This window comes from Protopterus annectens, chromosome 8.part0 (assembly GCF_019279795.1).
Source record: "Protopterus annectens isolate FY-2018-M chromosome 8.part0, PAN1.0, whole genome shotgun sequence".
Classification (NCBI taxonomy): domain Eukaryota; kingdom Metazoa; phylum Chordata; order Ceratodontiformes; family Protopteridae; genus Protopterus; species Protopterus annectens.
Genome location: NC_056741.1, coordinates 1,103,002,624 through 1,103,014,753, shown reverse-complemented (window position 1 = coordinate 1,103,014,753; position 12,130 = coordinate 1,103,002,624). Strand labels below are relative to the sequence as shown.

Genomic DNA, 12,130 nt, shown 5'->3' with positions numbered 1-12,130 from the left:
TTTTCAAAAAGGTGGAGCTGTTCATCCAAATTCTTATGTCCTGATGTTATCTTCATCTCTTACTCCAGATATTGAAAATGATTGGTTAAGCCCCTCTTTCAAGTCAGGTCTAGTATTCACACTCTCATTAGCAGTGGGCACTGGTAAAATATTGTCATGATTAATAGTCACTGGTGAAATAGTAGTAATTTTAAAGTCTAGTCAGGGAATTCATCCACTCATTGCCGATCCTTTACTGTTTGTGAAACATTAGTAAGATGCTGGATTAACTGGTTTAGAGTATCAAGTAGGTTGTTCAAACCTTCCTTATGGTTAACATTAATTTTAAACAGTCTCAGAAACACCCGAGGAATGGATAATGTCCAAGGGCCCACTGGAATTAGAAAGTGGTAATGCCTGGGCTGGTGGAGTCGGTCTGTTGTTGTGCCTTTCAGCTTATGGGGTTAGGGGTCACCACAGCGGAACTCCGGTCCGCTAACGTTTGGTAGTGGATTTTTACATGACGAATTACCAGCCCTGATGCACAACCTTCAACAAAGGCATGCCCATTCATGTATGCCTCCACACAGAAGATGCTCTAGCTGAGAATCGAACGGGACAACGTCTTGCTGTGAGGCGACAACGTTACCGCAGCACCACTAAAGCTGCTAAAATCTACTTATTTTAACAGTGTTATTCGTCCCATTAATATTCCATGAAATTATCTTCGGGTCATTGACATAAAGTACAATAACACCTATAACATAGGGCAACTACCTCTTCCATCTATTTCAGGGAAGGCTATGATCGAAACTCCATGATTACTTAAAAAAAAAGCTGCCAAGGATAAAGTAGAATTTCTGTGCCTACTTGCTTTTCTTTCAAATCTGTGGATAATCATTGAACCTGCATTACTTAAAGCTCCAACTATCAAAAACCTGCAGTTAACATTATAAATCATTTATACTAGACTATAGCAAAAAGCAGTATTTTGCAGGGTCAACCCTCATCTGCTCCCACACCACCAAATCTGTAAATATACTAGCATAAGAACTGTTGTCTTGGTGGTACATTAAAAATTCCTTAACTAGCCTGTTCCATGAGCTCATATTATTACATGCTTTTTACAACAAAACACAGGAGTCGATATAAATGGGTTGATTCTTTTTTCGTCTCAAAAGGGTACAATGGGTAACAAGGATCTCTGTCTTTCTTGCAGTTATAGGCATTTTGTGGAATATTAAAACATTTCTTTCCCTGTGTATAAATCAAAATGGGCAACAAATCAAAAGTAACATAGCTATGAAATACCAGACGAATAGCTTTCGTGAAACATGAGATCATATTCTCGGTCCTTAGATGGATCTTAAGGAGTTAAAGGAAACCTGCATGGGCAAAGATGGGGCAAAGCTCCCCAGTGAATGTAGGTATCCATCCAGCACTAATAACCTCTGCTCACACTCTTTATCTAGCATGTTTATCAGAATAAAGTCGATCTGCTTTTATTACAACTATCCAAAGCTTTTTGTGACGGTACTGTACTTTGTCCCTGAACACCTGACTCTGCTTCTAAAAGTGTCCCACAGTTATGGTTGAAAAGGGTTATTACTATTTCAGAACCCAAGTTCTGAATCATCTAAGCTAAAGCTTTCTGAAGTCTGTCAGTCCACGTAGGGTCACATTATTTTGCTCAGCGAGGCAGTAGCCTTTTATGGAACTGGCATTATAGTTTGTCACACTAATCAAACTCTTGGCATCCTTGGCATTCTTAGGAGAAACAGGATAAGGAAGTGCTTTGATCTTGATAGGATCCGATAACATATATTGATGAGAAAAGATAAAAGCATAAAACTTGAGTTTACCTTGCTCAGATGCACACCTGTCTGTATTTAAGGTAAAGCAACAGTCTTTCTGTCTGCCAAGTATGTGTAACGTTTTATCATGCCCTGTCCTGCTCTTGCTGTCACCGAAGTTTGTAGCACCTGGTGTACATTGGATCTCATTCTGAACTGGAAGGTTTCTTTTGCAGAATTGGAAATTAATATGAGTTCCTTCTATCTTGTATGACCAGTGCGGAGAGAAAGTAAGTTTAAATCTGGTTTTAGGATGGAACTCAAGCTTTTGGTAACCTGATTTGAGGTCTGCTCTGCTGTTGGCAGTGCCTTTAGTCAGATCAATGACTGTCATTTACTGTTGGTGTGAAATGTTTCTGTATCTGCATGACCTGATTAGCTCGTCTCATATCTTTGCATATCCTCACCTCATTTCAACTTTTTGGGTTTCAGTGGGTATCACAATATGGGGACCTCAAGGTATTGGCCACAGTAATTATGTCATGCTTTTATAACCTTTTAAATTAATCCTCCACTTTTTATCTTGGATGAAATGTAATCCTTTTTTGTGGCTGAATAGTCTGTATGGGGTACGCCTTAATTTCTAATGTACTAGCGTCTTCAAACAGCTCATTTTATTCAATGACAATCACAAACTTGGTTTTCCTTCGGTTAATCTGCCTCTGTTTTGGTTTATACAGTACACCTAATGTCTGCTGTGGGGTAGTGCAGGATTCAACAGCCGTTCCTTAATGGTACATGACATTTTGCTTGTCTAATTACATTGTACAATGTAAACAGCCTTTCATTGGAAGTGAATTTGAATTTTATGCAGATATCTTGTTTATTGTCTTTATTAGCTTTAGCTGTTTTTTTCTCTTTCTTGAAAATATAGTTCACAGTATTAATTGAGATTCCTGAATCTAACATTCTTATTTTCTGATTCTGTAAGGAAGCTGTCATTTCTAGCCTTGCATCTGGATTAAATTTATTTACTGTGCATGCCATACATAAAAGTATAAAAATCAAAACTGTCACTTTAAAGCTATCTGAATTGTAAGTTTCTTTGATCCTGTCTGATGCACTGAAATATGTTTTGACCTGTTCAACTTTTCTCACATTACCATCTGCTGTCTTTTTTGTCTTGTAACAGTTTAGTGTCTTTCTTTCATTCATTCTTTTTCAAAAATAACTTTTTCATTTGCACCTGCAGAAATGGTTTGCTTGTTTACAGATTACTCATATTTTACAATTTGTTAGGATTTCTGACGTGTGTGAATAGTTTTTCACACTGTATCTGTAGAAGTTACTTGTTTCAGTCTTTCTAACCAAATCTACATTTTGCTGGTTTTGTTACTATAGTTTCTAAAACAGTTTCTCTTTTGTGCCTGCACTGGTATTTGTTTTATCTCATTAACAGTCTTTGCTTTACTGTTTTAATTTCTCTTTGCCTATAAGAAGTTCCCCATTCAAGTTCATGTCCATTTGGTAACATAGCACTGTTTAACAGATATCACTTAAAATCAGATCAGCACTGCAGTATAAGAAGCATTATTTACAAAAACTGTTCAAAGAAAGCAATGAAGTAAAGAATGCCAAGAACTGAAAACTGAACTCAACAGCATATCTTCTGAGACCTCTTGAAGGTATTTAATGTTGGGGAGTCCTAAAGCCACTGAAATAGTAATACGCAAACGAATGGAGCTTGGAAGGCAAAGGAATATATATCCAAAGGTTCAAAACACACCCTTGAAACTAGTAATAGTTCCAAAGTGGCAAAGTGGTGGGTACAGGAGATAGTATGCTAAGGCACCAGTATCTCTTTTGGATAGTGGCGACCTCTGGCCTGTAAACCTAAGCAGACCATATCCTAAATATTAAAAGATGATACAATACTGAAAAAGGCAGCCAATGCAAACTCCTGCAGAACTAGTGTAATAAGGTTGGTAATAAGGGATATCAGTAAGAAGCCAGGCCATGTACCTCTGCACCAGTGATCAGTGGTCATTTTCTTAATCTGGAAGCCCTAGGTGCAAGGAGTTGCAGTAATTCAAGTAAGAAGAAACCATGGAATGAACGACAACAGTTGGGTTTTCAGGTGAAATAAGGTGCTTCACAAAGGTAGCATTGCTGAGGAATGCTTCATAAAGAGGCAAGAAGAGCTAATAACTGTTAACACATAGTCCTTCAGTGTTAGTCTGTCATCCAGGATCCTCTCAAGTTTACTCCTCTTGGACATGGAGCACAGATTGTTCCACCATAAATGACAACGGGGTTCAGGACTGGAGTGTTAAACTCCTGTAGTGTGACATTTATTGCTGTCACATTCTTCTGAAAAAGTGACTAAGTTGAGCCAGTTACAGGTGTTACTATATGAGTGATCAATGGCCTGTTGGTTAGGTGATTTTCTCATAACTGGTTCACTGAATCTACTTTTTCCTGATCATGTCTCCTGTCTTGTATAGTGTGACTGCGAGACTACAGTTAATCTAGCTACTGTGTACATCATTGTAGGGTATTTCTCCTCTCTTCTCCTCTGTCTGTGGTTGTGATTCATGTAGTTAGTTTATATAAGTAAGGAGAATGTGGGGGTGAAGCCTGGACAAACAACATTTTTGCTGTCCAGTTTCCATTTATGGATAGTTGTTTTTTGATCATCTGTGATTGAACACTTGCTTGTTTGTGAAATTGGACGTCGGTCATAGAGAAAGTGGACATAAATCATCCAGTGGCAGATTAACTCCAAATTGTCTACTAAGAAATTTGAATGACATAGAAACCTGAGAGAAGGAGATGTGTGGTGTATCATCAGCAAACCAGTAGTTCACTTAAAAGCAAAGCAAGCTATAGACAGTGAACAGAAAAGGATCCAAATGAAAATATTGTGTTACACCACAGACAGGGGTTACAAAACTATGAAATTACTTCATAGACACGATTTGTAATTGACCATAAAGGTAGGAGGTAAACCAATTTAAGACTACCCTGGGAGTCAAAGACCTAAACTAAGTGTACACTGTTCTGAGTGAACAGATAGCATAGACATAACTTACCGCTTCTTCTTCCCCCTAATTTTAGTTTTCCTACTGATATTCTTGCAGCTTTACATATTGACAGGGATTCAAAAGGTTATGTACACTTAGTATAATTTTTCTTAGTGACTAGAAAGTACAAAAAATGTGATAAAATGTTCTTGAATACATATCGTGTGCACTTAGTATACACTTAGTGTAGGCTTTTTTAAATCTGGTCCTTTCATCTTGGGCACCACATTAATGACTTAAATGTTCAAGACAATTTCATGGTGAACCACGCTAAAGGCTGATAAGAATTAAGAAAGACCAGATCCAGTAGTAGCAGTGACCTTGGGGCCCTTTGGAGGTGAATAAAAATCCTAGTGAGGACTGCCTCAGTGCTATGTGCCAGAATGACCTAGATCATGGAGCTGCAAGTTGACTACTTTCTACCAAAGTTTACTAATAAAAGGAAGGTTCGAAGCAGAATCATTTTCTAAACATTCAGAAACTAAAAGTGTCTTTTTAAAATTAGGGGTAGTCAAGGGTTCTGAAAATAAACATTAATCTAATGATTAAAATATAATCAGATACAAGACAGGACCCTGCACATCCATGCAGAAAATAACACATCTGGATTAGCATGGGCCAGGTCCACATGTACTGTGGCTCATGCTAGAGACAAAGAAATGAAGTCCAGGTAGACTGGCAGAGAAAACTCATCTCATCTTTAGATGATCATTCCTTCTGCTTGATCACTGCATAATCTATGATGTGAGCTGGATGGTATATCTGATCAGATAATTCACTGCAAAAAATAAATAAACCAAGTAGCTAATTCACATTCATCAGAGGTGAATTGGGATGCACAGACTCCAAAGTACCCAGAAGAAAATAGATGTTCAGTCTACCACAGTAGAAATCTCCTGGGACAAATAGAGATTTTTTTTTCATGTTCCTCAATTGATAGATAATAAAGTCTGTGTTTGTGTTTGAGAAGATGAGCGGGTGTCTCTCTCTCTCTCTCTCTCTCTCTGCTTAAGACTTTGCCCACAGTCAAGGGGGCCCGCGGTACAAAGACTATGAACTTTTGGCTATAAACAATGTTTATGAAGTGTCAGTCCAGCCTCTCGTGGTACAGAGCTAAAAATCATACCACTACTTCTGTAGGAAAAAGAAGTAGATTGAGAATATGTGGTATTGGGCAAGAAAGTCCAACATATATGTCAGGGTATTATAATAAACCTTAACAAGTTAATCTGGACTGACTTCAATGCACTTCTCTAAGACCATGCAAGAGAGGATATACAAAGTCTGGCTAAACAGGCTAAAATTTCTGCATTGAACACCCCTAGATTAGAGTACTCTACCCATTTTAGGTTGACCAGAAAATATAATGAGGAAGTAATCTAAGTGGCTAGTTCAACTGCTAGATCAACTGTGGAAACACCAAGCTGAAAGACCATGTCCAAAATATGCCCATGTAAGTAGGTGGCAGAATTAACAACCGAAACAAACTCAAATCAATTCATAATAGACATTAATTTCTTTAAAAGAGCCAAAGGGTCCCCATGAACTAGGATGTTGAAATCATCCAGTATTAATGCATTTGGGCTGGTCAGTATTGAGCTAACATTGAATTCTGTGAACTCGTGAAGAGAGGTCCTTACTCTACTACTTGAGCAATAAATGAGGAGGTATCCTCACTTTGTACCGAAATCCATAGCATACTCTAAGAGTTTGATAATCCTCACGAACACCATAGTTATTTACAAGGATGAGCAGTAAAATGTGACAACTCTCCATCTGATGTAGATGAGGATGTTGGATAACTGAGAACCTGGGCACTATACTCACCAAAGTGCGACTGGAGTATTTGTCAAATGATGCTTACATGCCCCCCCCCCTTGTTTCTTTAAGAGTTAAAACCTCCTGCAAATGAAAAGTATCTCTTGGGAGCTTTCAGGAAACCAATGGATGGAGTGCCAGTGAAAGTTCCTAGTCACAAATTAGCTGGGTGTAAAAATCCATACCACCTACTTTGCTAGTGATCTTGCATAATCTAGTAAATGCTCAGGTGTAATGTCGGCATCAGCTAATGTTTTCTCCTAATTATGTGTCCTCTGTTGTGTGTTTTAATCTCTGTACATAAACCAGTAAAACATTCAGTCTTACACAGTACATCTGACTCTTGACTGTCCTGTGCTACATTTCCAAAGTTGTGCATGCTGAAAATTTGTTTTCCTTGGATATAAAGCATTTGTCTCCTTGTCTTGAAGTGTTTGCAGCAGCCTCATCTAACACGGTCATGTATATTCTGTAGGCATTTCACCTTGCCATATGTAAAAAAATAATGCCCTTGAGAATGTTTCATTTGCAATATTTAGTTTGTTTAGGTAATCATTAAATCTAGCTAGCTGCATTTGCCTTTGTGACCGTAAACAGTGTAAATCTATATCTGTGTCAAAGTCTGACCATCTCTGCCATCTCTGAAGTACCATTTACTCACAGTTCACTTTCTTGCACTTTTTCCATGTTTTTCTATTCTGCCATTTGACTAAACTCAGTCACAATGTTTCTTAAGTACTTCCACACCTTACTCCCTTTCAGAAGTTTAATTTTATTAATGTTCTGACTGTACTTGCTTGAAATTCCTGTTTCTCCAAGCAGAACACAGCTTTTTGAACTGACATGCATACATATAGTACTGCTAATAATAAAATAATTACTAATAAGCTAACGTTCTGTCATGAATCTATTTATCTACTTTTTTGCTTTATTGACTTCATCAGATTCCTCTTTGGCTGTCGCTGTTTTCCTTTTTTTCAACCCATACTTTACTGAAATGTTTACAGTGCCTTAAGGGGAGAACTAGGAAGGGATGTATAATCAGACGGAGGGGAGAACTAGGAAGGGATGTATAATCAGACGGAGGGGAGAACTAGGAAGGGATGTATAATCAGACGGAGGGGAGAACTAGGAAGGGGTGTATAATCAGACGGAGGGGAGAACTAGGAAGGGGTGTATAATCAGACGGAGGGGAGAACTAGGAAGGGATGTATAATCAGACGGAGGGAGAACTAGGAAGGGATGTATAATCAGACGGAGGGGAGAACTAGGAAGGGATGTATAATCAGACGGAGGGGAGAACTAGGAAGGGATGTATAATCAGACGGAGGGGAGAACTAGGAAGGGATGTATAATCAGACGGAGGGAAAAAGAGACTTGTCAGTTTCTTAATGGTCATCTACCTCATTGCCAGTTTTTATTCATTGCCCTTTTCTAAGGGATTGATTTAATATAGTGGCCAAGTTACCCAGTCATTCTTTTGCCCCTGGCACCATTAAGTGATATATACTTGTTAAAAGAACTGAAAGTCAACATGCATCTAGTTTAAAAAAGCATGTTAAACATACCAAAGTAGTATTCATAATCCATTCAGCAGGCTGTATGTTTATCTTCCAGTTGCATCTCCATGGGGCAACACTCAGAGCTGCTTAAAAGCAGAAAACATGAAAGTGGTCCAGTCCAGAGTGCATTACCAGCTTAACCAATCATATTTCAGAATTAATTCAGGACAGGAATAGTGTGTGATTTTGTGTATGCTTCCCCAGATTAGTTAGTGTGCTGTTTGGACTACTTTACTGTTTTTCTCTTGGATGGCTGAGACCCAGAGCCATACTGCTCATTTGGTGAAATGGTGTCCATGAATGAAACACTACATGTGATCCAAAGCTGGTCCAGAAAATCCTGACCCACCTGAAACTTCTCCATATCAAGCAACTCAAATAGTAAGCTGCGATCTTTCTCCTGTTCTGTTATCACAGACCTATGTCCGTAAGTTTCAACACTACATGGAGTGCCAATTGATGTTCTTTGCAACTTTTATCTTTTTGATGCACTGTACTTGTTCCTGAGTAGTGCATCCAGTGCACTCAGTTCTTCTAAGCAGATTTTGGGGAGTTATTTTTCAACAGGATATCATATAGTTGGGGTTAACATTAACTCTGCTTGTGCTACTAATCCTCTAAGCCTCAGAAAATAGTTACCTCTAACCTTTGGATGTGTTTTCATCTTTCTTTAGTATTTGGTTACTTCTGTATTGGGATTAACTGACAAAAAGTTACTGTGAGTTTGCAGAATGTAAGATTGAAAATATTCCTTTTACTCAGATCTCGGAGAGTTTAGGAGATATGAGTAGAAAGCAGAAAGGAGGAGATAAGAGTACAAAGCAGAGAGAAGGTGAGTAATGTGTTCATTTGTTAGATGCAGAGAAAACGAAAGCTTTAGTGAAGATGAGGTAGTTGTAGAAGGTAATGTGTCTGCGCTGGAATTGCTGGAGGGAAAAACTTGTCTGGTGACGAGAATAGACAATAGAAGGGGCAGTAAGGGCAAAAGGATAGAAGACAGTAGGAAATTTACATTGATAATTTGCATTGTTGAGGTATATAGGGGTAATCTAGGTGTGTAAGTGCTAGGATAGTCTAGCCGTGGGGGGGGTGGCACAAGAACAGAGCCAAGTATATTTGTTGGTTTCAGACATATTTGAATCTGGATATATTGATTTGTTGTCTGATGATAAGGATAGAATTTCAGATTTCTTTTTAAAAATTACATACCACATCTAAAAAATACATCTTACAATGTTTTACTTGCTAACACTGCTCTGTTGTTGTCCCGCTTAAATGTGGGAACATGTTTTGTTATAGACTACATATGAAATGGATCTTGTGATATGTAACTGGATTGCATTCTTGTATATTATAATTGTGTAGGTCCACGAGAGGAGATTGTCTACCTTCCCTGCATCCGTAGGAATACTGGAACAGAAGGTCCTGACTACTTGGCCACTGTTGATGTAGACCCCAAGTCCCGGACATATTCTCAGGTGCGTTTTTTGCTTTTTTATCAATTCTACTTTTCCAGTAACTGTAAACTGGCTGCTATCTACATGTTAGTCTAGCAACCTCTTAAATAGTAGTTATTAGGCTAGTGAATGATGTAAACATCTCAGCTTTGGCAGGAATGATTTTGGGTAATCAGCCATAACACTGGTGATAAGAATTGAGTGATGGCGCCATCTTGGAGCTCGATTCCTCGGTTAAAAGAATGACATAAGTGAAAATATATACACACATACAAATATGTCAAGCACACCAGTAATGCTCATAGGGCCTGCCAATATGCCAAAACAGTTGTCCCCATAATAAACATCCAAGCTGTTCTTAAAATATGTAAACTAGTTCTTGCTTTAATGTAATACCCACATGTCAGTCAACCTCTGCACTTGTATATAACGCTTACACAGAAGTTATTTAAATGCTGTGATTGTTCTTGCACTACTGCTTTTTAATTGGCTCTTGCTGGTTTTCCCTGTGAGAAGACGTGGAAATGGCACTTCCTAAATGGCATCATATTAATAGTTTAAATTCATGTACATATTTCTGCATTTACATATGTAAATGTTGGACATCAGCATATCTTTCACAGGTAGTGAAATGTTTTAGGACATGAAAACTTGCTTGTTGCTAAACCTTTTAATAAAGTATATTTAGTACCCCTGAGCTGTCTTTTTATCATTGATGATGTAAAAAAGCAGGTACTTGTAATGTAATACAGTAACTGTTAAAGTTAACAAAACCTTACACCATCCCAAGCAGAAGGAGCTTTCTTTCTTTGAATAATTAAAAGCACTACCTTTTTTTATTCATATTGCTTCAGGTGCATGAAGTAGATACTTAAAATGCCAGACAGTGCAAGTGCCTAAGCAGAGGAGGTGCCTGCCCCATGGAGAAAAAGGTATTAAGGGCCTCCTCCTGAAAGGTACCGTGTTTTACAAAGCTCATAGACACACTAACTATGACAGAAAATTACATTCCTGGACATTAATGCTTAGTACTTTTTTATACGCAATATTATGAAGTGACTAAAGCTGTTCTCTATTTTAGGTTATTCATCGTCTGCCAATGCTGCATGTGGGGGATGAACTACATCACTCCGGATGGAATGCTTGCAGTAGCTGCTACGCAGATGCCTGTAAGAAACGCGATAAACTGATCCTGCCATCATTGTACTCCTCACGCATTTACATTATAGATGTGGGGCACAACTGCAGGGCTCCCAGAATTCATAAGGTGAGAGATCTGTTTTATACACTTCACTTAGACAAATAGATCCAGCCATCCATCCACAACCCTTTTTCCCATGTTTGCACATGGAGTTGGGGGTGCAACTTCAGCAGTGATAATCATCTAAAGCCAATATTTACACTGCAGGGTGGCTAGCCCTTCTGTGCTAGTTCTTCCACACTACACACACACACACACACACATGCACACTCGCAGCTATGGCCAATTTAGTGTGCTCATTTCACCTACTTCATGTCTTTGGAATGTGGGAGGAAACTGGAGCACCCAGAGGAAACCCACTTTTAACACAGGGAGGACATGCTTACCCTACACAGAAGGCACGTCGGCCAAGAATTGAACAGGGCACCTCTTGCTGTGAAGTGACAATGCTATCCACTGTGCCACCCCATCACTGTACCCAGACATAGACAGACAGTTTGTTTTGGCTTGTAGGATATGGACATTGCTTTGCTTGGAAAGAGACCCAGAATTTGCTCATTGAAGTTTGGACTCTGGTCTGATTTGACATGGTTTCACACAGGTGAAAAGGAAGAGAGGCTATGTGTAGTTAATTAGGACCTCTTTACTAAGGTGTGGTGAGCTTTATTATCAAAGGAATTTGAAAGCCGTTTAGCAAACATTTAGCAAAGATGCGACTTTTTTTTTTGTTTTGTGGAGAGATTACTGCATCACTGTGGAGGTAGAAGGAAAAACTGTCTAGGAAACTTCTCAAATATTTGAAAGACTGAACAATTCCAAGAATTGTTTCTGAAGGCATAGTAACTGTGACCGGTCTGGTGGTGATAGCTTGTATACATACAAACTGACACATTACAGAAAAACTCCTTCCTCTGCTCTTTCTAACACTGCATATTCTACACCTCCACACATTTAGTCATCCTACTCACACTTCCCAGCCAGTGTTTCACACCATTAAATCATTCACATTTACTTGCATCTACAGTGTCCTCAAAATAGTCATACATATTCCCTAGAATTACCATATGCAAGGAAAATATGACTTTGATAAATCACAGTCCCAACAAGTATACTCTCAAGGTGTCAAAAGCAGAGTTAATGTATTAATTTAGCATTTATCCATTGTACCATATTTGTATTTTAATATGTCATATTGATGACGTATTTTATGACTAACTTGTCAAAACAAGCATCACAT

The 12,130-nt window shown here is 38.5% G+C and overlaps 1 protein-coding gene across 2 annotated transcripts in view; it reads left to right on the top strand.

Annotated features, from left to right (window-relative positions):
* The window catches only part of SELENBP1 (selenium binding protein 1), a 376,594-nt gene that overhangs the window by 164,645 nt on the left and 199,819 nt on the right, over positions 1-12,130 (top strand). For both annotated transcript variants that reach the window (XM_044080630.1, XM_044080631.1), the window contains exons 4-5: positions 9,601-9,713; positions 10,774-10,959. In XM_044080630.1, coding sequence (XP_043936565.1) covers positions 9,601-9,713; positions 10,774-10,959 — 299 coding nt within the window. The remainder of the gene's footprint in view (positions 1-9,600; positions 9,714-10,773; positions 10,960-12,130) is intronic.